Source organism: Gopherus evgoodei, chromosome 24, assembly GCF_007399415.2.
Source record: "Gopherus evgoodei ecotype Sinaloan lineage chromosome 24, rGopEvg1_v1.p, whole genome shotgun sequence".
Taxonomy (NCBI): Eukaryota; Metazoa; Chordata; order Testudines; family Testudinidae; genus Gopherus; species Gopherus evgoodei.
Genome location: NC_044345.1, coordinates 11,145,242 through 11,170,213, shown reverse-complemented (window position 1 = coordinate 11,170,213; position 24,972 = coordinate 11,145,242). Strand labels below are relative to the sequence as shown.

At 60.0% G+C, this 24,972-nt stretch overlaps 1 protein-coding gene across 3 annotated transcripts in view; it reads left to right on the top strand.

Annotated features, from left to right (window-relative positions):
- IGSF9 (immunoglobulin superfamily member 9) overlaps window positions 1–24,972 on the top strand; it is a 64,279-nt gene extending 39,307 nt beyond the window's left edge. For 2 of the 3 annotated variants that reach the window (XM_030542287.1, XM_030542288.1), the window contains exons 11-21: window positions 9,211–9,327; window positions 10,259–10,409; window positions 11,358–11,481; window positions 11,808–11,983; window positions 13,137–13,387; window positions 14,219–14,303; window positions 14,613–14,783; window positions 15,735–15,780; window positions 16,141–17,658; window positions 22,565–22,713; window positions 24,287–24,972. In XM_030542287.1, the coding sequence (XP_030398147.1) occupies window positions 9,211–9,327; window positions 10,259–10,409; window positions 11,358–11,481; window positions 11,808–11,983; window positions 13,137–13,387; window positions 14,219–14,303; window positions 14,613–14,783; window positions 15,735–15,780; window positions 16,141–17,658; window positions 22,565–22,713; window positions 24,287–24,516 (3,018 nt within the window). In that variant the 3' untranslated portion in view covers window positions 24,517–24,972. The remainder of the gene's footprint in view (window positions 1–9,210; window positions 9,328–10,258; window positions 10,410–11,357; window positions 11,482–11,807; window positions 11,984–13,136; window positions 13,388–14,218; window positions 14,304–14,612; window positions 14,784–15,734; window positions 15,781–16,140; window positions 17,659–22,564; window positions 22,714–24,286) is intronic. The other variant, XM_030542289.1, reaches the window with a different exon arrangement.

Genomic DNA, 24,972 nt, shown 5'->3' with positions numbered 1-24,972 from the left:
ACAGACGCCTCCCTTCTAGGCTGGGGCGCTCACCTACAGAATCATACAGCACAAGGCAGATGGATTCCTTGAGAGTTGTCACTACACATCAACGTCCTCGAACTTCGAGCCATCCATGATGCCTGCCTTTGCTCCCTACCTTATGTGGGGCCAGTGAGTCAAAGTGAGGTTGGACAACCAGGAGGCCACGAACTATATAAACTCCCAAGGAAAAACAAAATGCCAATTCTTAAGTGAATGGTCACTGAGACTATGGAACTGGTGCATACCCCAGTGCACAGATATCTCCGTGATCTAGCTGCCAGAATCACAGAACACCATCGCTGTCACGGAGCGTGGGGGGGTCCGGCCCTGCACCCCTCTTCCTGGGACCCACAGTGACTCTTAGCCAGCCAGTAAAACAGAAGGTTTATTGGACAACAGGAACACCGGTTACAGCAGAGCTTGCAGGCACAGTCAGGGCCCCTCCACCGAGTCCTTCTGGGCTTTCAGGGTGCTTGGATCCTAGCTAGGATACCCTGAATTCCGCCCACACAGCCCCAAGCCCAAACTCAAACTGCTTCCCTCCTGCCACTCCCTTCCTTTGTTCCCCTTCCCAGGCAAAGGTGTTGACCTTTCCCCTCCCTTACCTAGCTCAGGTTACAGGCCCTGGCATCATCCATCCCCTAAAGTCCTCCCCTGCTCTCCCACTCCCCACAAAGACAGTCCCTACTGCATCACATCTCTCCCCCCTTCGAGACTGAACTGAGCGGGGTCACTCTGCCCAGTGACCTGGGGAAGTTCAGGGCCCCCTCTCCGGGACAACGCATCTGCTGTCAGGTTGGCACTTCCCTTCACATGGACCACATCCATGTCATAGTCCTGCAGAAGCAGGCTCCACCTCAGGAGCTTGGCGTTGGCTCCTTTCATCTGGTGCAGCCAGGTCAGGGGAGAGTGGTCGGTGTACACGGTGAAGTGTCGCCCAAAGAGATATGGCTCTAGTTTCTTAAGGGCCCACACCATGGCCAGGCATTCCTTCTCGATGGCTGCGTAGCTTTGTTCCTGGGGTAGCAGCTTCTTACTCAGGTACACGATGGGGTGTCTCTCCCCCTTTTCATCCTCCTGCATTAACACTGCCCCCAGTCCCGTGTCTGAGGCATCAGTGAACACCATAAAGGGTTTGTCAAAATCTGGGTTTGCCAGAACTGGGCCACTAACCAGAGCCTCCTTCAGCGCCCGGAAAGCCTCCTGGCACTGCTCAGTCCAGATCACCTTGTCTGGCTTCCCCTTTTTGCACAGTTCAGTGATGGGGCCGGCTATGGCACTAAAGTGGGGCACGAACCTTCGATAGTACCCCGCCATCCCAATAAAGGCCTGGACCTGCTTTTTGGTTTGGGGACCAGGCCAGTCTCTGATCACCTCCACCTTGGCTGGTTCCGGCTTCAGGCAGCCGCTCCCCACCCGATGGCCCAGGTAAGATACTTCAGCCATCCCCACCTTGCACTTCTCAGCCTTTACTGTTAACCCAGCCTTTTGGAGTCGGTCTAGGACTTGTTTAACCTGGGACATGTGGTCCTCCCAGGTCTGGCTGAAGACGCAGATGTCGTCAATATACGCCACGGCAAAACTCTCCATCCCCCTCAGTAGCTGATCCACCAGGCGCTGGAAGGTGGCCGGCGCTCCCTTGAGGCCGAAGGGTAGGGTCAGAAACTCATAGAGCCCCAGAGGGGTGATAAAGGCCGATTTCAGCCTGGCATCTGCGTCCAGCAGCACTTGCCAGTAGCCTTTGGTAAGATCCATAGTGGTGAGGTACCGAGCACCTCCCAGCTTGTCTAGGAGCTCGTCAGGCCTGGGCATAGGGTAGGCATCAGATACGGTGATGGCATTGAGCTTTCGATAGTCCACACAGAACCGGATTGACCCATCCTTCTTGGGAACCAGCACCACTGGCGAGGCCCAAGGGCTGGAAGACGGCTGGATCACCCCCAAAGCCAGCATGTCCCTGACCTCTCTTTCAAGATCCTGGGCAGTTTTACCAGTGACCCGAAAAGGGGAGCATCTTATAGGGGCATGTGACCCGGTCTCCACCCGGTGGACAGTCAAATTAGTGCGTCCAGGCTGGTTGGAAAACAGCTGTCGGTACAGATGCAGCACCCCCGTGATCTCAGCGTGCTGGCCCGGGGTCAGTTGATCAGAGAGGGGAATCGCCTCCAGGGGGGAACCAGCTTTTGTCCCAGGGAATAGATCTACTAAGGAGTCATCTCCCTGCCCCTCCCAATGTCCACACACAGCCAACACCACATTCCCCCTGTCATAGTCTGGTTTCATCATGTTCACATGGTACACCCGACGGTGATGTGCCCGGTTTGACAGCTCCACCACATAGTTTACCTCATTCAGTTGCTTGATAGCCTTGAAGGGCCCTTCCCAGGCGGCCTGGAGTTTGTTTCTCCTCATGGGGATAAGAACCATCACCTGATCCCCAGTGGCGAAGGCACGGGCTCGTGCTGTGCGGTCATACCAGACCTTCTGCCTCCTCTGGGCTCGGGCCAAATTCTCCCTGGCCAGGCCCATGAGCTCGGCCAGTCTTTCCCGGAAGGTCAGGACATACTCCATCACTGACTCTCCCTCGGGAGCGGCCTTCCCCTCCCATTCGTCCCTCATCAGGTCTAGGGGCCCCCTCACCCGCCTTCCATACAACAGTTTGAAAGGTGAAAACCCGGTAGATTCCTGGGGTACCTCCCTGTACGCAAACAGCAGGTGAGGTAAGTACTTGTCCCAATCTTGCGGATGCTGGTTCATAAATGTTTTTAGCATCCTCTTCAGCGTCCCGTTGAACCTTTCTACCAGCCCGTTGGACTGGGGGTGATACACTGAGGCCCAGTTGTGCTGGACTCCACATTTCTGCCATAAGGACCGGAGCAGGGCCGACATGAAGTTGGACCCCTGGTCCGTTAAGACCTCCTTGGGGAACTCCACCCGGCTGAAAATTGTCAGCAGCGCATCTGCCACTGTGTCTGCTTCGATAGAGGACAAGGCCACCGCCTCGGGGTAGCGAGTGGCAAAATCACCACCAGGATGTATTTCTTCCCTGACCGGGTCGTCTTGCTGAGGGGTCCCACTATGTCCATGGCCACCTTCTGGAAAGATTCTTCTATGATGGGTAAAGGCCTCAAAGCCGCTTTCCCCTTGTCCCGGGCCTTCCCCACCCTCTGGCAGGGGTCACAGGATTGGCAGTACTGTCGGACATGGGTAAAGACCCCAGGCCAGTAAAAGTTCTGTAGCAGCCTCTGCCTGGTGCGCTGGATTCCCTGGTGCCCTGCGAGAGGGATGTCATGGGCCAGGTACAAAAGCTTGTGACGGAACTTCTGGGGAACCACCAGCTGCCTCCTGATCCCCCATGACTCTACTTCCCCTGGGGGAGCCCATTCTCGGTACAGGAACCCCTTCTCCCACAGGAACCTCTCCTTGCAACCTCTCCTCATGGTCTGTACCGCACTAAGGTCAGCCCGGTCCCTGTGCTTCCGCAAGGAGGGATCTTTCTGCAACTCGGCCTGGAACTCAGCAGCTGGGACAGGAATGGGGACCGGCTCTCTCTTGCTGGCTGGGTCTGAGGCCGCAGCCTCTCTGCACCGTGCCCCTGGGCATTCCCCGCTCCCTGAGTTAGGGTCCTGCACCTCAGGTCGAGTACCTTCCCCGTTGTCGGGGAGCAGTGCCATTTGCCGACTCTGACTATGAGTCACGACCAGGGCACTCTGGGTGTTACTAGGCCAGTCCTCAAGGTCCCCTCCCATTAACACATCAGTGGGCAAATATTGGTGTACCCCCACATCCTTGGGGCCCTCCTTGGCCCCCCATTTCAGGTGTACCCTTGCCACGGGTACCTTGAATGGGGTCCCGCCCACGCCCATCAGGGTCAGGTAGGTGTCGGGCACCATCCGATCTGAGGCCACCACCTCGGGCCGGGCCAGCGTCACCTCTGCGCCCGTGTCCCAGTACCCAGTGACCTTCCTCCCATCCACTTCCAGGGAAACAATGCACTCTTTCCGGAGGGGCAGCCCCGCGCCCACCTGGTAAACCAAAAACCCGGAACCTGGAGCATCCACAGGTAGTATGTTGCCAACCCCCCTTTCCTGGGAATGTAGCCCCTCCTCCGATTGGGTTTTTACCCAGTCCACCCTCTGCGGGTTGGGTCTGCTTGGTCTGTCCCTGAGCTTGGGGCACTGGGCCCGTATGTGACCTCGTTGGCCACAGCAATAGCAGCCCATATCTCGTGGGTCCCCTTGAGTGGGTCGGAGGGACCTGCCGCTGGATGTTCCCCTTTTGGGGGGGTTCTCCATAGGCCCCCTTTGGGAGGTCCCATGATGACTCTCTCTCTGCGTTGAGGCAGGCCTGCTCCTTCGAGACTCCTCCCTGCCATCCCCTGCCCGACTGTCCACAAATTGGTCGGCCAGCTGGCCTGCATGCTGCGGGTTCTCCGGCTTCTGGTCCATCAACCACAGCCTCAGGTTGGACGGGCACTGCTCGTACAGGTGCTCCAGTATGAATAGGTCAAGCAGGTCCTCTTTAGTTTGGGCCCCAGCTGTCCACTTGTGGGCATACCCCTGCGCCCGGTTGACCAGTTGTAGGTATGTGACCTCACGGGTTTTACGCTGGCTCCGGAACTTTTTCCGGTACATCTCAGGAGTCAGCCCAAACTCGCAGAGCAGGGCCTGTTTGAACAGTTCGTAGTCCCCTGCCTCCGCCCCTTTCAGTCGGCTGTACATCTCCACGGCTGTGGAGTCCAGTAAGGGGGTGAGAACTGCGATCCTGTCTGCAGGATCAACCCTGTGCAGCTCGCAGGCATTCTCAATGGCCGTCAGGAAGGTATCTATGTCCTCCCCCTCCTTACGCCGGGGCAGCAAGTGCTTATCAAAGCTCTTTGTAGGCTTGGGTCCCCCCTCACTCACCGCAGCCGGAGCCCCACTGCTCCTCAGCCGGGCCAGGTCCAGCTCATGTTTACGCTGTTTCTCCTTCTCCTCCCACTCACGCTGGCACTGGTTCTCCTCATGTTCACGCTGTTTCGCCTTCTCCTCCAGCTCTCGCCTCTTTAACTCGAGCTCTTCCCGTCTCAGCTCCCTTTCATATTCCAGCCGCCTCCGCTCCACGGATGCCGAGCATTGCCGGGAGGATCCCCTGCTGGGGGGTGAGCTTCGCCGTGAGGCTCCCCTGCTGGCCGGGGGTGTCACGGTGCCCTCGGTATACACTGGGCTCCTCCCCGCCCTTCCCCTACGCCTAGGAAGGGGGGGTCTCGGGAAGCCCTCGTCCGCCGGCTGACCACTCCCAGCGGGGACAGACACTGGTGCCTGCGCTGCATCTGCCCGGCTGCTTCCCTCAGAGACAGGGCTCCGTTCATTCATGCGGTCTCTCTGCTCCCGCTGGGCAATCAGCTGGTCCTTGGTGCGTCTCCCCGGGCGCAACCCCCTCTGCTTGCGCCGCTTGGCATACATCTTCCTGCTGGTCACTCACAGGCCGGGGTGCTCGCCACTCCCCACAGTTTCCAGGGGGACCCCTAGTGCACCAGCCCTTCGTGAGGTCACCACCTCTCTGCCAGGGTCGAGCTGCAGACTCCTCCGCCCCTGGGACCGCTCGCTGCAATCCCCTGGGGGACCCTGTTACTGCAAAGTCCTTCTCACTGGGCACACACTCCCAGGGGTTAATCACCCCTTCGTTTTACTGCTCCCCAGTCACTTACTGCAGGAAGCGCCGTCCACGGGGTGCAGTATCTCCCGCCGCTGCCACCAGTTGTCACGGAGTGTGGGGGGGTCCGGCCCTGCACCCCTCTTCCTGGGACCCACAGTGACTCTTAGCCAGCCAGTAAAACAGAAGGTTTATTGGACAACAGGAACACCGGTTACAGCAGAGCTTGCAGGCACAGTCAGGACCCCTCCATCGAGTCCTTCTGGGCTTTCAGGGTGCTTGGATCCTAGCTAGGATACCCTGAATTCCACCCACACAGCCCCAAGCCCAAACTCAAACTGCTTCCCTCCTGCCACTCCCTTCCTTTGTTCCCCTTCCCAGGCAAAGGTGTTGACCTTTCCCCTCCCTTACCTAGCTCAGGTTACAGGCCCTGGCATCGTCCATCCCCTAAAGTCCTCCCCTTCTCTCCCACTCCCCACACAGACAGTCCCTACTGCATCACAATCGCACATTCGCAGAGCAGAATTTTCCATTAAGACCGTGAGTGGGAGCTGACCAATGTATTCTTTGAAGAGATCTACTTTACCTGAGTTCTTCAACAGATAGACCTCTTTGCCACAACTTCCAACTCAAGTTGGAGGGAGGGATAGCTCAGTGGTTTGAGCATTAGCCTGCTAAACCCAGGGTTGTGAGCTCAATTCTTGAGGGGGCCATTTGGGGCAAAAATCTGTCTGGTGATTGGTCCTGCTTTGAGCAAGGGGTTGGACTAGATGACCTCCTGAAGTCCCTTCCAATCCTGATATTCTTTGATTCTGTGTCTTCCCCACCCCCTATTTTCAAGGAGGGGACACACAGTCATGACTCCCTGGGAGATGCACTTCTTGACCCCAGGGTCTATTATATGCCTTCCATCTAACTCCACTGATCCACAAAGCCCTGCTTAAATTGAAACAAGAGAAAGCAGTGCTAATTTTTATGGCTTGGGTGTGGCTGAGATGGGTGGTTCCCGACTATGATCCATCTGGCAAAATATCTGCTTCTGCAACATCCTCTAATGACAGACCTCCTGACCCAGGAGTTGGGCCCCATAACCCATCCTAACTGATCATCCTTGCACCTCAAGGCCTGACTTTGCAATGGTTCTCGGGCCTAGAACAGGAATGTTCTTCTGAAGTTCAGTCAGTTTTACTGAATAGCAGGAAACTAACCACTTGAAGGACTCTCCTGCAGAAGTTGAAGTGCTTCCAGATCTGGTGCACCCACCATTCTATATCCCCTACTGGTTTTTCCCTTGGCATCCATTCTCACCAGCTGACTAAATCTGAAATCTCTGGGACTGTCCCTGCCCTCTGTCAGGGTTCTTTTAACTGCTATCACAGTATTCCATTTGCCAATCAAGGGTTTCTCAGTCTTCACACATCCTATGACAGCAAGATTCCTTAATGGCCTCCTTAAATTGTTTCCTCCAGTACAAGACCCCACCCTACCTGCAACCTCAATTTAGTGCTTAACACATTAAGAGGGCCTCTCTTTGAGCTTGTGGCAACCTACTTTCTTCTTGTGAAAGTCACTTCAGCCAGAAGGGTAGGGGAACCAGCTGACCTGCTGTAGACAGTGCTTTATCTGGACATTATGCTGTGTCCTACCCTCACTTCCTCCCTAAAATGTCATCAGAGTTCCACATCAGTCAGGACATTCAGCTGCTGGTGTTTTATTCCAAGTCCCACTCATCCAGAGAAGAGACCCAGCTCCATACACTGGGTGTAAGATGAGCCTTGGCTTTCTGTCTTCATGGAAATAAGCCCTTCAGGGTTTCCCCTGGACTCTTCGTTTTCTCTGCAAGCACGAGGTTCCTTGGTTGGTATGAGCCTGTATTTTGGCAAGCTACAAGTCCTCTTGGATGCATCCCCCCTTCTCACTCCACCAGGGCTCAATCCATTTTGTTGCCTTCCTTAGGAAGTTACCCATCAAGGACATTTTCAAGGCAACCATGTGGTCCTCTGGTCACATATTTTCACAGCCTTTGGTGAATCATAGATTATTAGGGTTGGAAGGGACCTCAAGAGATCATCTAGCCCAACCCCCTGCTCAAAGGGGGACCAATCCCTAAATCACCCCCTCAAGGATTGAGCTCACAACCCTAGGTTTAGCAGGCCAATGCTCAAACCACTGAGCTATCCCTCCTCTATGCTTTGTACCAGATCCACATTAAGGTACAGTTCTGGAGTCTCCACGCATGGAGCACCCAGAGGGACAGTAACTCTGTGCTAGGTAAGTAACCACAGTTTCTGGAGATGTTTTATCCCGATGGGTGCTCTAATACTGGCTCTCCTCTCGCCTCGACTTGAGAGTTTTACCAAGCTCTGAGGCTGAGAAGGGAGTGTGGTGATGTGGGTCCAGTCCTCTCTATATCGCTTGTACTTTAGCATGAGAGGCGTAGCTAGCAGAAAAATTGAGTGTATGGGCACACACATTCTGACTTGGAGCAGCCATGAGGACAGAACATCTCAACTGTGGTTGCTGTGCAAGGTGAGTAGCCTGTCTTTTGTGGCAAACTGGGGTGTAAGTCTGTCCTGCACTATCCTGCAGGACACTAACTGGCTGTGTGATCCCTGCTGCAGTGGACTAGAAGTTCCCTAGTGCACGTGGATCTACCCTGCTTTGAAACGGGACTAGCGTAAAGCACACTAGGGAATCTTTAGTGTATGGCATCCTGGTCCACATGGACACTTAATGCAGGGTAGAAGTATACCCCAGCCAGCCATGACCTCTGTGTTTGTATAGACAAGCCCCGAGAGATAGGAAAGTGAGGAAGTAAGGTGGGAAAGGAAAAGGGAGGGGGCGACAGTCAGATGCTCTTGCGCTGGCCTGCTCTGGTCAGGACATCTCAAGCTTAGAACAGTGAAGGCCCAGTGGAGTCACAGCAATTCCCAGGCTCTCCGGAGATGGCGGGGGTGGCAACCACGATGGGGAACCTCGCTCCTGTTGGTCCATTTCCCAGCCAGCTGCTAATTTCATTTGAAGGACCTCAAGCGGGGGTTGGGTGGAATAGCTCATCCCCTCCTAATCCCCTACACACCCATTCTGGTGCATTGATTTCTGGTCCCACACTCCTCTTGTTTACCAGGTGTGAACATAACACAGTCCTGGAGTTCCAGCAGGAGGCCTTTTTACTTGTACTAATCCAGCCTGTCTGTCTCCCTCTTGTACCTTTCCCCATCAACACCCATGGTTACAGGTGACTGAGACATTCTGTAACCTTGGATTAAGCTCACAATTAGGGTAGGCCTGCCAGGCCCCAGTTATTACAGTACCCACCCCATCTGTGCACCCCACAGAGCAAGCTGGGTAGCAATGCTCTTCCCTGCCCTGAGTGCCACTGTGCAGGGCCCTCTGTCTGCTCTGCCCCCTGGGCCTGTTGGATCTCTTGCCCATGAGTCCAGACCAGCATCACTTCCCACCTGAGCCGCTGAGCCCTGACCCCTTTGTCTGTCTGTCTCGTTCCCCCTGCCCCCAGAGTAGGGTGCTGAGCTACCCGTGTGTCTGTTCCAGGACCCTCCCATGTTCACCACGCGCCCCAAGGAGGAGTACTTCCAGGAGGTGGGCCGCGAGCTGGTGATCCCATGCGCCGCCCAAGGAGACCCCCCACCCATGGTCACATGGACAAAGGTAGGGGGGCTGCAGCTCTGGATTCAGATGGGGGGAGGGACTGTGGAGCCTGGGTTCCCCATGGCTCAGGGACTGTGGCTTCTTGGTATCACACCCTCACTTCCCCCAGCCTGTGCTTTGGTGCCAACTCTGGTTGCCACTGGCGGCAACGGAGCTGTGAGTGCCCAGTGCCCTGGGACTCTGCTGCTGGCCACCCACATGGCAGATTCTCCTTGGCAGTGAGGTGCAGCCTAGAGCTTCAGGGCTCCACAAGCAGGACCCGCTTTGGCCCAGGGCTCGGCTCTGTGCTGCAGGGGGAGCCAGCCCCACTCGGCTCAGCTGCCCCATGCAGCTCCTACCTTAACGCCATCCCCCCAGGTTATTCATTCTTCAGGCTCGTCCTGTGCAGAGACTCCCTGTGCGACAACCCTTTCAGAGCCCTTGGGGGGTGTCTTCTTCCAGGCAGCCCCCTCCCTCTGAGAAAGCGATGACCCAGGACTCTGGGGTTTTGTTCCTGTTCTGCCCCTGGCTCTCAATGAGACCTCGGCCCAGTCGCTGCCCCTCCCTGTGCCTCATCTTTCCCACCAGCCACTGGGGCGGCATGTCCAAGGCTCTTGGAGGTGAATGTAGCCCTGGCACTGGTGTGATGGGAAGCAAGCTCAGCTTGGTCGCTGGCTGGATACTCCTCAGCCCCGATCTATGCTTGTAGCCTCCCTTTTCTCCCCAAGCTGCACTCACCCAACCCGGCGCCACCCTATCTCCCCTCCAGTCTGTGCATGCCTGTCGGCCCGGCCCCCACACCTCCCCCAGTCTGCATGGGTTGGGCCCAGCCCCCCTCAAATTTGTGCTCACAGCGCAGCCTGCTTTAGTCTCTCTCCCGGTGGTGGACAGTGGCACTAGTGGGGGAGGGCTGGGCTGCCGGTGTCAGGGTGGCTGTGCCTTTGCTCTGCAGCTGGGAAGCACAGGGAGGAATGATGCCCAGGTGGATGGGAACAGCAGCCTCGTCTTCCGGCCACTGGTTAAGGAGCAGCACGGGGCCTGGGAATGCACAGTCAGCAACCAGGTGGCCCGGATCAGCACCACCACCTCTGTCTACGTGTTGGGTGAGTTGAGCCACACCAGCACCACCACCAGCTGCCCATGGTGGGCGGGAGGCCTAACCCAGGGCCTTTGGGCTCTGAGGAGGGAGCTCTGTGTGTGTGTATGTATTGGGGGGATGCATTGGCAGTGTGTCTGTGGGGCTCAGGGTGGGGACTGGTGGTTGTGTGTGTGGGGGAATGGGGCTCAGGATGGGGCTGGGCAGCTGTGTGTGTGTGTATGAGGCTCTGGGTGAGAGTGAGTGTGTGTGTATGGGGTTCGGGGTGGAGGTGGGCGGCTGTGTGTGTGTGTGTGTGCGCGCGCGTGCGCGTGCGCGCATATGAGGCTCAGGGTGGAGGTGAGTGGTTGTGTATAGGGTTCGGGGTGGAGGTGGGCAGCTCTGTGTGTGTGTGTGAGGCTTGGGGTGGGTGTGAGTGGTTGTGTATAGGGTTCGGGGTGGAGGTGGGCGGCTGTGTGTGTGTGTGTGTGTGAGGCTTGGGGTGGGGTGAGTGGTTGTGTGTGTATGGGGCTCGGGGTGAGGGGCTTTGTGCCTCCCGAGGGGAGTGGGGGTGCACTGGCTGTCCATGGGGATGCCTGGTGGAGTGTACATGAGACGAACACCCAATCTCCATGTCCCAGACCCCATATCGCTCTGGAATCCATGTTGGATTCGGCCTGTGCCCAGCTCCATTGGGCACTGCCAGGGACCCTGCAGTGTGAGGCAGCGTGCCCAGGTGAGCAGCATCCCAGCCGCTCCCTCAAGCACAGCAACTGCCCATTGGGAGCCCACAGATGCAGGTGCCTCCCCTGCGGGCGCCCTGTGGATGGTGCCTGCCCATTTCTTCTGTAGGGAGGGGCATTTGTGCTGGCCAGCTGGCGCTCTGCCCCCGGCAGCTCCCAGCCAGTGCCTGAGCCCTGGGAGGGGCAGATCAGAGATGGCCCCGACTCACTCCCCACCCGACTGTCTCCATCAGGCACCAGTCCTCACGCTGTCACCAACGTCTCGGTGCTGCCACTGCTCCTTGCAGCCAACGTCTCCTGGCAGCCGGGGTTCGACGGGGGATACTTCCAGAGGTTCAGCGTCTGGTACACGCCACTGTGAGTCCCATGCCGGGCAGGGCTCTCCACTCCCTGAGGCACCCCCATCTACCACCCCTGGAAGTGGGCTGGCGTGGCAACAGGGGCACAGAGCCCATGGCCCAGGCTAGCCGTGGGTGTAAGGGTGGGGATCCCTGCCCCATGCAGGACAGACAACACGGGAAATTTCCAGCTCTCAGCACAGGTGGAGGCTGTGTCCCTGCGCCCTCATGAGGGGTGAATGCGGGGGCTCTCAGGCACAGGCCCTCACTCAGGGGCATATGGGGAGGGTGTGTGGGGGGTTGGGCGCCAGTGCTGGCTCCAGCTCACCTGCTTTGTCTCCTCAGGGTGAAGCACCTGAACCGGCCCCATCATGACTGGGTGTCGCTGACGGTGCCTGTGGGGGCTGAGTACCTCCTGGTGGAGAACCTGCAGCCGGCCACTGGCTACCAGTTCAGCGTCCTGTCCCAGAACAAACTGGGCAGCGGCCCCTTCAGTGAGATCGTCACCTCCTTCCCCCTGGGTGAGAGAGCCTCTGGCACACACCCCCCCCCACCAGCACCCCTGGGAACTGAGCTCCCCTCTTCCCCAGCCTGCACCCCTGAGAACTGAGCCCCCCATGCCAGCCCTGGGAATGGCCCCACCACCGCCAGCACTCTAGAGAACCGCACCGCCACCAGTCCGAGGAATGGATCCCCCACTGCCAGCACCCTGGGAAAGTCCCCCCCACACACATCTCTGAGAACCAGGCTCCCCTTTCTCCACCCGCCAGCCCCAGGAATGGCCCCACCACTGCCAGCAACCCTGAGAATCAGCCCCACCACCACCAGCCCCAGCAATGGGCCCCCACCACCAGCACTCCCCCCTTAGAGAATGGGGCTCCCCACTGCCCGCACCTCTGAGAATTCCCCCCCTCCCCCGAACTCCAGGAATGGCACCCCCCACTGCCAGCACCCTGGAGAACCACCCCAGCCCCAGGAATGCCCCCCCCCCATTGCCAGCATTCCCTCCCTTCAAGAATGGGGCTCCCCGCCACCAGCCCTGGGAATGGCTCCCCCACTGCCAGCACCCTGGAGAACCACCCCAGCCCCAGGAATGCCCCCCCCATTGCCAGCATTCCCTCCCTTCAAGAATGGGGCTCCCCGCCACCAGCCCTGGGAATGGCTCCCCCACTGCCAGCACCCTGTCTCCTGGAAATATTCTCCTCTTCCTTCCCCCAGCCTCCAGGAACAGCTCCCCTACACCTAGGAACAGCTCCTCCACCTAGAAGAGGGACCTCACCTGTAGGGGAACCTTCACCTTCGCCGGTCCCCCAGAAGGGCATTCCCAATGGCCGCCTTTTGGGAGGGATCCCCACCCCCTGAACTCCTGGGAATGGAACCCCCACCCTTCAAGTGATGCCTGGAAAACACCTGGGCTCTGGGGCTGCCCCTTCCTATGTCCCCTCTTTAGAGCTGGTCTCACCCTGTCCCCCAGAGAGGTTCCAATCACTAAGGGAGGAACATGCTTCCCAGCCACCCACCCGAACTCACATGCCCTGAGTGGCTGCCCTGGGGATCCCCCCAGCACCCCCCTGAATGGCTGCCCTGGGGCTCCCCCCCGAAAGGCTGCCTGGGGCTGTCCCTCTCCCCAGATGGCAGCCTGGTTCCTTTCCTCAGTGTCTTCTTTCCCTTCAGGTTTCCCGATGACCGAGATGCCTCCTGAGCTGTCCACCACAGCCACACGCGTCTTTCTGTCCCCCCCACAGTCCCTGACAGCCAATGAGACATCGCGCGGGGTCCTGCTGCAGTGGGAGCCCCCGTTGCAGTTCTCCGTGGCTCTGACAGGCTACGCGCTGGAGTTACGGCAGGACCAGGGCAGCTGGGAGGGGCTGGATGGCTCCATCCCCAGCACAAAGACCCAGGTCCTGGTGCCAGGACTCATCAAGGTTGGTGTGGGGTGGGGGGGTTGAAATGCCAACCTCGGGGTCTTACATTGGATGTTTCTGCACCAGGTCTCCGCCTGCCCCTGCTGAGATTGGCAGCCCGAGCCCCTGGCATTGAGCTGTGAAGGATGCAGCCCTGGGCTCGAGCAGCAGCCCCTCCCAGCTGGGTGGCGCTAGCTGACGGCAGGCCGGGCGCGCATCATGGCCTCCTCATTAGCACTGTGCTGATGTACCTGCCCCTGGCTGGCTCTGTAGAGTTTGGAGACCCCTGCCAGGCAGGACCCCCGGATGGAGAGGGGAGAGTTGCTCTGGCCAAGCAGGGGGCTGGCGGCCCATGGGTTGAACAGTGGCTCCAGGCTGGTGCCTGGTGCTCCCTCAGGGTGGGAAGCCCTGGGCCCTGGCTCGCAGGGTTCACTACGGCGCCTATGCCCTGGCGCTGCAGGTTGCTGAGCTCTCGGGACAGCAGCAGGCCCCAGAAGGGCTTAGAGGGGCCCAGACAGCCTGGTCGGGCACAGGCCAAGATTCATCATGGGAGTGTTCTCTTGCCCAGCAGGCCACTGGGGTTGGAAATGGGGCTCTGCTCTGCTCCGGCACTAGCCCCCCGGTGGTGAGTATTGCGTGGACGGTTCTGGCCAGAAGGGGCTCTGCTTGTCCCCAGGTGTCACTGCACCTTTCAGAGGTGCTTTGAGACAGGGTGTGTCTGGTGCTGGGATGGAAACCCTCAGCTCACTGCACACATGGCTGCAGGTCCTGTGTCAGGAGCTGCGTCTGGTCTGCGCCCCGCATCATGGGGGAGAGCTGGCTGTAACACTAACGTAGCCTCTGTTCTCCCAGGACGCCTGCTACGAATTCCGCCTGGTGGCCTTTGCTGGGAACTACATGAGCGACCCCAGCAACACCGTGAACGTCTCCACAGCAGGTAAAGCTCTGTGCTGCCCTGGACAGCCAGCCACGCCCTGACGGGGCCCTGGGTCCCCTTGGGGTGCAGGGGAGGGGACCTGTACTGCCACAATTCCTGTGCTGCTCCCCATGGGCCTCCCTCCATGCACCCAAGCCAGGCCAGCCTGGGTGTGACGAGGGCAGGAATGGAACTGGCCATTGTGCCCAAGCAGAGGGCCCCTCCCCGCTGGTAGGTAAGTGTCTATGGGCTGGTTTCCCCCTAAGGGAGAAGCACGGTATCCCATCACCCTGCTGGCTGTCTGAGGCCTCTCCCCATCACCTTGCCCAGGTATGGAGGTGTATCCATCCCGCACTCAGTTGCCTGAGCTCCTGCCGCAGCCTGTTCTGGCTGGTGTCATCGGGGGCATCTGCTTCCTCAGCGTGGCTGTGATCTTCAGCACCATGGTAGCCTGCGTCATGAACCGCCGGCGTGCTGCCCGCCTCCAGAAACGCAGGCAAGGTAGGGACCCAGCCCTGGCACAGGCACACAGCTGCCGAGGTCAGGAGCACAGCAAGGGGCTAGGGATCCTCGCTGGGCAGCCCAGAAACACAATGGAGGATGGGGTGAGGTCTCTCAGTGGGGACAGGGGGCATTCCCTACATGGGGTAAGGGGTTGTAGCCCAGGTGGGGGGCACAGGAGGTAAGGGACATGAGGTTGTAACCCAGGTTGGGTGACAGCCCCCTCTGGGTTGGTTGGGTGGGGAGCTGAGGTCAGGCTGGCATGGGACACTCAGAACCCCAGGACTGGCGCAGCCAGAGGGGTGAGTTCAGAGTGGTTCAGTTAACTGGGTGCTGGGGCTGCTCTGACTTTGGTTTGACCCAGGCTAGTGCAGGTTAGCTACAACCAACATAGGCTAAACAGCAACTAGCCACTGTGGTGAGCCACAGTGCTGCCCCGAGGTCACTGAACCCCTGGGGTTACACCCGTGCCACTTTCCCTGGTCAACAAGGCCTGGGAATGATGAAGGCCCCTTGATCCCAGTCTCTCTACCCCTCCCTTCATCTGCTGCTTGCTCCCGGAGGAACAAAACCTGCCCAGGGCATGTCCCCCTGCTGGAAACGGGGCTGTGGGGAAGGGGAGCTGAGAAGCACAACACCTTTAGGTCAAGGGACTGGCTGGGTTGGCAGGGTGGGAAATGGGACACGGGGCCTTTCCTTTCTAGGGAGCACCGACTCTGATCTGGCCCCAGAGCAATAGGGACTATAACTCGTCCCCCGATGGCTGTTTGGTGGCCCCTGGGCGCTGGTGGGTTTTCTGCTGGTTGTCACAAGCAGGTGATCACCCCCACAAACCATGGGGGCCCTCAGGGCTTAGCTGGGGGCCAGGGGTGGGCCTGGGCCATTGCAGTCTCCTCGTCTCATGTTGAGTTGCTTGCCGTATGATCCCCTTGTGTTCTCATGACCTTCCAGATCCACCAATCGTCTTCTCCCCCAACAAGAAGCTTCCACCTCCGCAGTAAGTCGCGCCATTCCACGACATCTTCCTGTCTCATCACAATTCCTGTGCCATGCTGTTCTCCTTGCTTTCCCCATTCGCTCCCCGCTGGCTCAGGGTGGGGCTTCGAGTGGGAGGGAGGGGGGCTGGGTCCTGACCGCTGCAGGGGGCTGTGGGAAACGGGCCACCCCTCCACAGGCCATGCTCTGGTGTGGGGCTAGCTCCCTGGCAGTGCACTTTGACCCTTCCCTCTGGGGGCTGGGTCCTCAGTTCTTGGAGTGAGTGTGCAGGCCAGGTTGGATGGGGGGAACAAGTAGGCAGGGGCTGCCCCGTGGCAGAAGGCAGAGGGATCCCCCCATTAATCCCTCTCTTTCTCTGCAGAAATTCTCACAGCTCTGGTAGCCCAGACAGCGCCATGAAGCTGAAGCTGCAGGCCTCTCCGTATCAGAACTTGCGCCGGACCCTGCTGTGGGGGGAGAAGGCTGGCACCAGTCTGTGCCTCCCCATCGCTGGCAGCCCTAGGACCAGCTCCAAGTACACGGTGTACGAAAGCCACATCGGGGATGCGATGCCCCTGGAGCGCATCTGCCGGGGCCCCGACGGGCGCTTTGTGGTGGAGACAGACAGGTTGCCCCGGGAGGCCTCCCCCTGCGCCCTCGAGACGGAGCTGTTCCCCGAGCTCTTGCAGCAGGATCCCTCCCCCACCCTGCCTGAGCCCAGCCCGCCAGCACCCTACCTGCAGGTGTACGCTCCCCCAGAAGCAGAGGAGCCCATCTGGAAGAGGGGAGTGCCGCTGCGACCCAAGGCCACAGGCCAGGCCCACAGAGAAGCCAGATCCTCTGGCTACCGCCAGGGACGCTATTTTGGCTACTGCAGCAGCCCCACGGACGAAGGCAAGCCCTTGTGCAGCATCAACCTCAGCCCTGTGGCCTCCCCAATGCCGCTGGCCCTCAGCACAGTGGAGGAGCTGCGGGACGGCATGTGTTGCGAGGGGCGCTGCCAGAGCACTGTCAGCATGCTGCGCAACTCCCCAGGCCCTGGGGGCTCCCCTGTGCTCAGCAGGCTGCTGAGCGCCCCAGCTCTGGCCAGCCCCAAGCCGCTGGGCTCTGGGTCTCTGAGCAGCCAGCAGAGAGCCAGCTCCTCGGCCCAGAGTGGGATCCTCCAGTACCTGAGCCTGCCTTTCTTCAAGGAGATGAGTGTGGATGGGGACTGGCCACCCCGGGAGGAGCCCTGCGAGCTCCAGACCCTGGGCAGCACGGAGCCCACCCTGCTGGGGGAGGAGAGTCCCACGCAGAGCACGGAGGGAGCGGCCTGCCTGGACTACATGGACACGCATGGCACTGCAGAGTCTCCTCTGGAGCAAGTGCCCAGCAAGGCTCTCCTCAAACCACCAGAGCCACAGATGGGCCCTGCCAAGGCTGCCCTTCCTGGGAGCACGGTTTGGCCAGGCTACCTGGGCCCCAGCTCTGACCCGCTCCTGGCCAAAGACCAGGCCCCCTGGGGCAGGACACCATCACCCTCGGACAGCAGCAGGACCGAGCTGATGTACACAGCAGTCTCCTCAGAGTCCAACTGGGCCTTGAGCCTGCCCGGGCAGCCACTGTCTGCAGAGCTGCTGGAAACTCAGGTGCCTGAGAAGCACCAGGCCCCCGGGACCGTCTGCCTGCAGGGGGCACCTGCTGAGAAGCTGCTGCGGGGCAGCCTGACCAGCCAGAGTAGCGGCCGGGGCAGCGTGTCCTTCCTGAGACCCCCCTCGTTGGCACTGTCATTAGGGGGCACCTACCTCAGCTCCCCGCTAGGGGAAACAGAAGGCTGGCAAAGCGAAGGCGAGTCCCGGGGCTCCATGGCAGAGGAGGGCATGCCAAGGAAGGAGCTGGCCGTCGCCACTGTCAGCAAGAGGTGAGCTGCATGGTTTGGGATGGCGAGTGGAAGAAACCCCAGGACTCCTGGGTTCTATTCCCAGCTCTGCTGACTCATGCAGTGACAGGGAATAGTAACCCCAGGACCTGGTTTGCAGCAGGGACGCTAAGAGCCCAGGGCAGTGGCTATGGGGAGTTATCCGAGGGAACCCCAAATCTGGCATTACCAGCATGGAAACCAACTGCACTTACCCACCCAGGCCCTGAACACCCTCAGCTCTGCCCTGCCCTGGCTCCCGGGGAGAATGAGGGATGAAAAGCCCTTCTCTGTGGAATGGAATCGGGGATTGTAAAGTGCCCCCCTTGGCACTGCCAAATGCAGGGGCTGGAGATGGACCTAAGCTGCTATGAGCAGAGCTCCCACCGGCCTCTCCCCTCTTGTGAGTGATTCTTTTCCTCCTGGTGTTCACAAGAGCTGATGCCCAGCTGCTAGGCTGTTTGTCCCCTGTGGCATGGGAGGGTGAGGGAGGTCCACGCTGCCATGCGCTTTGTTCTGGAGCAGGGTGTGGGAGCCTGCCAGACCCCTGCAGAGAGCGGCATACAGTGCTGGTGGCTGGTCCATGGGGTGAAGAGGGAGCTCAAAGGCTGTGAAATTCCTGGAGACCTGGCATGGGGCAGTCTGCCCTAGACTCTGAAAATCATGGACTGGGCAGAGACACTGGACTGATAGCTTATTACACCAATTTGTTTCCCACTAAGAACTCCCCTGTCCCCAGCTGCTTTCTCCTGCACCTTCCTTTCCTCCCTAGGCTGGAGCGGGGTAACGAGTGTGTTAACTACTTATGCTAAACTCTCTGGTCCCCCTTGTATTTTGCTGTGACACTGGGGGTACCTTTCCCAGCCCCGTGTAGCTCGAAAGCTTGTCTCTCTTACCAACAGAAGTTGGTCCAATAAAAGATATTACCTCACCCCCCAGATCTCTCGAACATCCCCAGAACAACCAGCTAGAGAGGCCTGGGGGGCAGCATAAGCCCCGAGAGGGTAAGAGCCATGAGCCTGCAGCGTGGCCAGACTGATGCTGATTCTTAAAGTAGTTTCATGTTTGAGCTCCAGAATCTCTTCATCGCTATGGGAAATGTCTGAGCCTCCTGGCTACCAAGAGCCCTCACGCTGGCCACAAGGTGTAACTGGCCTGTTGCTCTGCAGGCAGCCTGGACCAATAGCTCTGAGAGCAGGGGGACTGTTCTAGCCGCTTCAAGGTGGTGTTAACTCTGAACCCTAAAAAGGGCACATCACTGCTGATTGCTTTAGCAGCAGCCCCCTGTTAGGGTGCATTACTGAGACTGGTGAACACAGTATCAGATACCCAGCTGGGAGCAGCTTGTCGGTGTCAGGGATCCCGGGGCTGATGCCGTCCTAGCAGCCAGCTGCCTTGTGGGCCTCACTGGGTGTATTGAGGGAAGCCCCTCAGCAAATGAAGCAGAGCTTATATCCATGCCCTGCACGCCACCCCCCAGCACAGGTCTCCTGGCTCCCGTACAGTCAGCTCCCACCATTGCTGGAGGTCAGTGGGGCCATGGGGCGTGCAGGCCTGTGCTGCCCCTGGCCTGGATTGTCACCAGAGCGTCCGTTGCCCCCCAGTGGCCACCGTGTCAGCTGCTGCTGTGTTCCTAGCTTGCTCTGGACTCCTGGCTTGTGCTATGGTTGCAGGGGAGCGAGTCAGGTCTGGCCCAGGCCAGGCCAGCGGTGGCACCGGGCCCAGGGACACCATGTGGCCCTGTCTGGGGTGTGTTATGGGATCACACCTGAGCACCCTCTCATGGCCAGAGGTGGCTCTACAGCCCCTGCCCCAGCTTTCCCCTTTTTCAGGGCTCCTCAAACCCAACTCAGGCCAAAGGAAATTAATATTTCCCACCGGGCTCCACTTTACTCAGTCATCAGCTGTGTCCTGGCCCTCCAGTGTGTCCCTCCCTTAGCTGGGGGGTTCCCAGAGCTGGCACAATTCAGTGTCTCTGCAGGAGCTGGAAGGGGTCCCTACAGCCACTGCTTCAAGCCAGCTGCAGCTCCTCAGGCTTCTGGCTCCTGAGCATCCACCTGGCTGCAGCCACCTGCTGCTCTCTGCTCACCCAGGTGCACCTCCTTTGGGAAAGGGGTCTGGCTAGCCACAAGCCTCCAGCCCTGCAAGGGGGCACTCCATGCCGGGCTCGGCTCGCTCCCCCAGGGCGCTGGAGGGGCACTGCGCGCCCCACTCGGCTCACTCCCCCAGGGCGCTGTGGGGGGGCACTCTGTGCCCGGCTCGGCTCGCTCGCCCAGGGTGCTGTGGGGGCGCACTCTGTGCCCAGCTTGGCTCGCTCGCCCAGGGTGCTGTGGGGGGGGACTCTGTGCCCAACTCGGCTCACTCACTGAGGGCGCTGTGGGGGGGCACTCTGTGCCCGGCTCGGCTCGCTCGCCCAGGGTGCTGTGGGGGGGCACTCTGTGCCCGGCTCGGCTCGCTCGCCCAGGGTGCTGTGGGGGGGCACTCTGTGCCCGGCTCGGCTCGCTCCCCCAGGGCGCTGTAGGGGCGGCACTCTGTGCCCAGCTCGGCTCACTCACCCAGGGTGCTGTGGGGGGGCACTCTGTGCCCAGCTCTCGCTCACCCAGGGCACTGTGGGGGGGCACTGCGCGCCCAGCTCGGCTCGCTCGCCCAGGGTGCTGTGGGGGCGGCTCTCTGTGCCCGGCTCGGCTCGCTCGCCCAGGGTGCTGTGGGGGCGGCTCTCTGTGCTGGCTCGGCTCACTCCCCCAGGGCGCTGTGGGGGTGGCACTCTGTGCCTGGCTCGGCTCGCTCCCCCAGGGCGCTGTGGGGGGGCACTCCACGCCCGGCTCGGCTCACTCCCGCAGGGTGCTGTGGGGGGGCACTCTGTGCCTGGCTCGGCTTGCTCGCCCAGGGCGCTATGGGGAGGGCACTCTGTGCCCAGCTCGGCTCACTCCCCCAGGGCGCTGTGGGGGTGGCACTCTGTGCCTGGCTCGGCTCGCTCCCCCAGGGCGCTGTGGGGGGGGCACTCTGTGCCCGGCTCGGCTCACTCCCCCAGGGCACTGTGGGAGTGGGGGGAACTCCACGCCCGTCTCGGCTCACTCACCCGGTGCTCTGTGCTGCCAGTTGTTGAGTGTTACGGGCTCAGGCCCATCCCGGATGCCCTGGGTTTTGTGGCTCAGAGTGGCAGATCTAGCTGTGGGGCAGTGTGTGACCTCATGTGGCCCACGGAGCAGCATGTGTGCCCCATGGGGAAGGGAGGCTAGAGGTGACCCCAGCAGCCCGGGCAGAGTCACCGCCCCAGCCCTGGGGCTCTGCTGTGTAGCCTTGTGCCGTTGCTGACGCCAGTGCACACGAAGGCCCATCACTCCCATGCCGGGGGGGAGGCTCGCTTGCTGGCCTGGGGAGCGGCAGGGAGAGTCCAGCCCAGTGAGCTGGGAGGGAGTGAGGAAGATGGTGGGCTACATCACAGAGCCCAAGTCAAGCCCAGCAGCAGGCTGTGCTCCTGGGCCTGTCCATGAGGTGTTGCCCTGGGCCCAAGCCATGCCCTGGGTCTAGGATGGATGGGGCATTGGGACCTCGCTCCCATCCTGCACTGCATGGCCCCACCCTGCTGGACCCAGGGGCGGCCAGTCCCTGGGGGCCTGCTGAGTGCAATGCCAGACCTAGGGCCCTGGAGTTGGAAGGTCGCTTGTCACCCCCTGTGGGAAGCATGAAGCTGCCCTGGGACAGAGAATCACAGAATATTAGGATTGGAAGAGACCTCAGGAGGTCATCTAGTCCAACCCCCTGCTCAAAGCAGGACCAATACCAACTAAGTATTCCCAGCCAGGGCTTTGTCAAGCCTGACCTTAAAATCTCTAAGGATGGAGATTCCACCACCTCCGTAGGTAACCCATTCCAGTGCTTCACCACCCTCCTAGGGAAATAGTTTTTCCTAAATTCCAACCTAAACCTCCCCCACTGCAACTTGAGACCATTGCTCCTTGTTCTGTCATCTGCCACCACTGAGAACAGACAAGCTCCATCCTCTTTGGAAACTCCCACCCCTTTCAGGTAGTTGAAAGCAGCTATCAAATCCCCCTTCATTCCTCTCTTCTGCAGACTAAATAATCCAGATTCCCTCAGCCTCTCCTCATAAATCATGTACTCCAGCCCCCTAATCATTTTTGTTGCCCTGTTGGACTCTCCAGTTTTCCCACATCCTTCTTGTAGTGTGGGGCCCAAAACTGGACACAGTACTCCAGATGTGGCCTCACCAATGTTGAATAGCAGGAAATCACGTCCCTCGATCTGCTGGCATTGCCCCCTACTTATAAAGCCCAATATGCTGTTGGCCTTCTTGGCAACAAGGGCACACTGCCGACTCATATCCAGCTTCTCCTCCACTGTAATCCCCAGGTCCTTTTCTGCAGAACTGCTGCATAGCCAGTCAGTCCCCAGCCTGTAGCAGTGCATTGGGTTCTTCTGTCCTAAGTGCAGGACTCTGCACTTGTCCATGTTGAACCTCATCAGATTTCTTTTGGCCCAATCCTCCAATTTGTCCAGGTCACTCTGGACCCTATCCCGACCCTCCAGCGTATCTACCTCTCCCCCCAGCTTAGTGTCATCTCCTACTAGGGTCACACCCTGTGACCTGACAGCCTCAGTCAGAACATTTGCAACCTGAGTCTGCCTCCCTCCCCCTCCCTCGCCCCCCCCAGTAGCCAGCCCCATGTCAAGATCCTCTCTGGTCTCCCTTCAACCAGTGTTGGGCATGGCACTGGGGCAGTGTCCCCCCTGCTCTTGTCTCCCCGACACTGAGCATGGCAGTGGGGCAGCCAGCCCTGTGTGTCAGCATCCCCCCTGCTTCTCCGCCCTCCCCTGCCCCCCAGCACTGGGCCTTGTCCCACATCAGTGCCCCAGCTCCTAACGCCCGCTTTTGCCCTCTGCCCAGCAGGAGGAACACGTCTGTGGATGAGAATTACGAGTGGGACTCAGAGTTTGCACTGGAGTCAGACATCCTGGATGCGCTGCAGCTGTACCGCAGCGGGGACCCCAAGAGACCCGTCTCCACCATCGGCATACGGGAGCTGGAGCGGCAGAGTGAGTGAGCAGGGTCTCGGGCGGTGCCATGCGGTGCTGCAGGGTGCTCCTGTCTGTGGGGCTGGCCGCCTAAGTCCCAGAGTCCTGCCCCCACAAGCCCTCCCTGCTGTTCCAGGTGCCTGTGCGGCCTCCCTAACTCTCTGCCCTGGACTCCTGTACAGGGGCACAAGGGTGTGAGTATAAACAGCTGCCCCATCCTACTCCAGAGGTGGCTGCATCTCCATACGGGAGGTGAGCAGAGTCTGTGTTGTGTTTCGGGATCCAAGGGCCTCCAGTGTATCCCAGGGATTGACACAGGCCCTCCCCTCCAGGATGAGGCATGCAGAGAAACAGAAAGTTACAGCATGGTCCATCTTGGCCAGCACAGAGACCTCTGACCCCTCTTTAGTCCCGCTGCTTTCAGCAGCCCACACTTAACAACCCCACTGGGCCTTTGTTCTCCAGCTGATCATACTTGGCTGGCTTCCTGCAGAAGGTGGGCCATCCATGGTCGTTAGTTGCTAGGTGCCAAATGTCCGGGCAGTGGGAGAGGCCATTGTCTTCTCAGACTCTCCATGGGCATGAGGCCCCAGGCCCCACATAGCCAGGCATCAGTCACACCTGGATCTCTAAGTAGAGACCTGTCAGCTGAACAACACTTTCCCACCTCCTAGTTAACCATGCACCACCTAAGGGAAAGTGAGGCACATACAGTATTAATACAAAATATTACAAAAAAATTCCCACTCTGACCCAGGGCTGGCTTCAGACCAAGCCTCCCATGTCCCTGCTCCAGGCCTAGCAGTGAGGCAGCTGATCACAGGATCGTATTCCCACCCCACCACACAGGAGGCCACCAGGCCCAGTTTAGGTCCTCACCTATCCCCTGCTGGAGTCAGAGCCCTGTAACCCCATGGGGTTGCCATTTGGTGCTGCTCAGTCTCAGCCAGGAGCCCCCGTGGGCGGACCTGTGTGAGCTGCGCTGAGCCGGTCCCGGCCGGGAGCCCCCATGGGTGGGCCCATGTGAGCCGTGCAGAGCGGGTCCCATCCCGGAGCCCCCGTGGGCGGGCCCATGTGAGCCGTCCTGAGCTGGTCCCAGCCGGGAGCCAGCGTGGGCGGGCCCACGTGAGCCGTGCTGAGCCGGTCCCAGCCGGGAGCCCCCGTGGGTGGGCCCATGTGAGCTGTGCTGAGCCAGTCCCAGCCGGGAGCCCCCATGGGTGGGCCTATGTGAGCCATGCTGAGCCAGTCCCAGCCGGGAGCCACCGTGGGTGGGTCTGTGTGAGCCGTGCTGAGCTGGTCCCAGCTGGGAACCCCTGTGGGTGGGCTCGTGTGAGCCGTGCTGAGTCGGTCCCAGCCGGGAGCCCCCGTGGGCGGGCCCGTGTGAGCCGTGCTGAGCTGATCCCAGCCGGGAGCCCCCATGGGTGGGCCCATGTGAGCCGTGCTGAGCCGATCCCAGCTGGGAATAATTCTTTGCTTCTCTTCTCCCAGCCCTGGAGCAGCCTCCTGGGGAGCCCAGTGAGGGAGGGCAGGACTGGAGTGGGGGGTACTTTCTGCCCTCTCTTCCCTTGACACCATCCCCTTTGCTGGCTTGCAGGTACCAAAGCTCCTGGTGACGGCAGTGGCTCCCCAGGGAACTCCAAGTCAGTGGATGCCCTGGAGGCGTCGGGCTCACCGCAGGCCCTTGCCAGCCCAGAGGTTCGCTGCATGGCCCTGAGGGAGGAGTTCCTGGCATACCGGCGCCGCAGGGAGGTTGCCAAGCAGCGCAGGCAGAGGATGAGCAGCCACAGCTATGATGAACGCTTTGAGCAGGCCACACTGCTTTGAGAGGACACACCCCCGCTCTCCGGCACGGGCTGGTGCAGCTGGGCTGGCAAAGAATCTGCTGGGTGGCAGGGCATCCCTGCAGCACCCTAGCTGGGCAGATGCCACGCCCCACCATGGGCTTATCAGCACACGGGGGGCAGGACTCAGGAGGCCCCTGCAGTGGCTGGTCTGCCAGGCTGTCCTAGGGCCTGTGATGTGGGGAGCCCAGGCCTGGCACTCAGCCTGCCAGGTGCAGTTAGGCCTGGCCGGCACTTCATACAGCACATGGTTGGCCAGTGGGGACCGAGCTGAGCCCAGGTCCAGCCCCATGCTTAGAACCAGCACTTGCCACAGGCTGCTTGACCCTTCCTGCTGGCCCCAGGAGCTCCCACGGGCTGGGCCAGGGATCACAGGGAGTGAGCCAAGGGGTCCTCGCAGGGGATGGGCAGAGGCATTTGTAACGGAATAAAAAGAGAA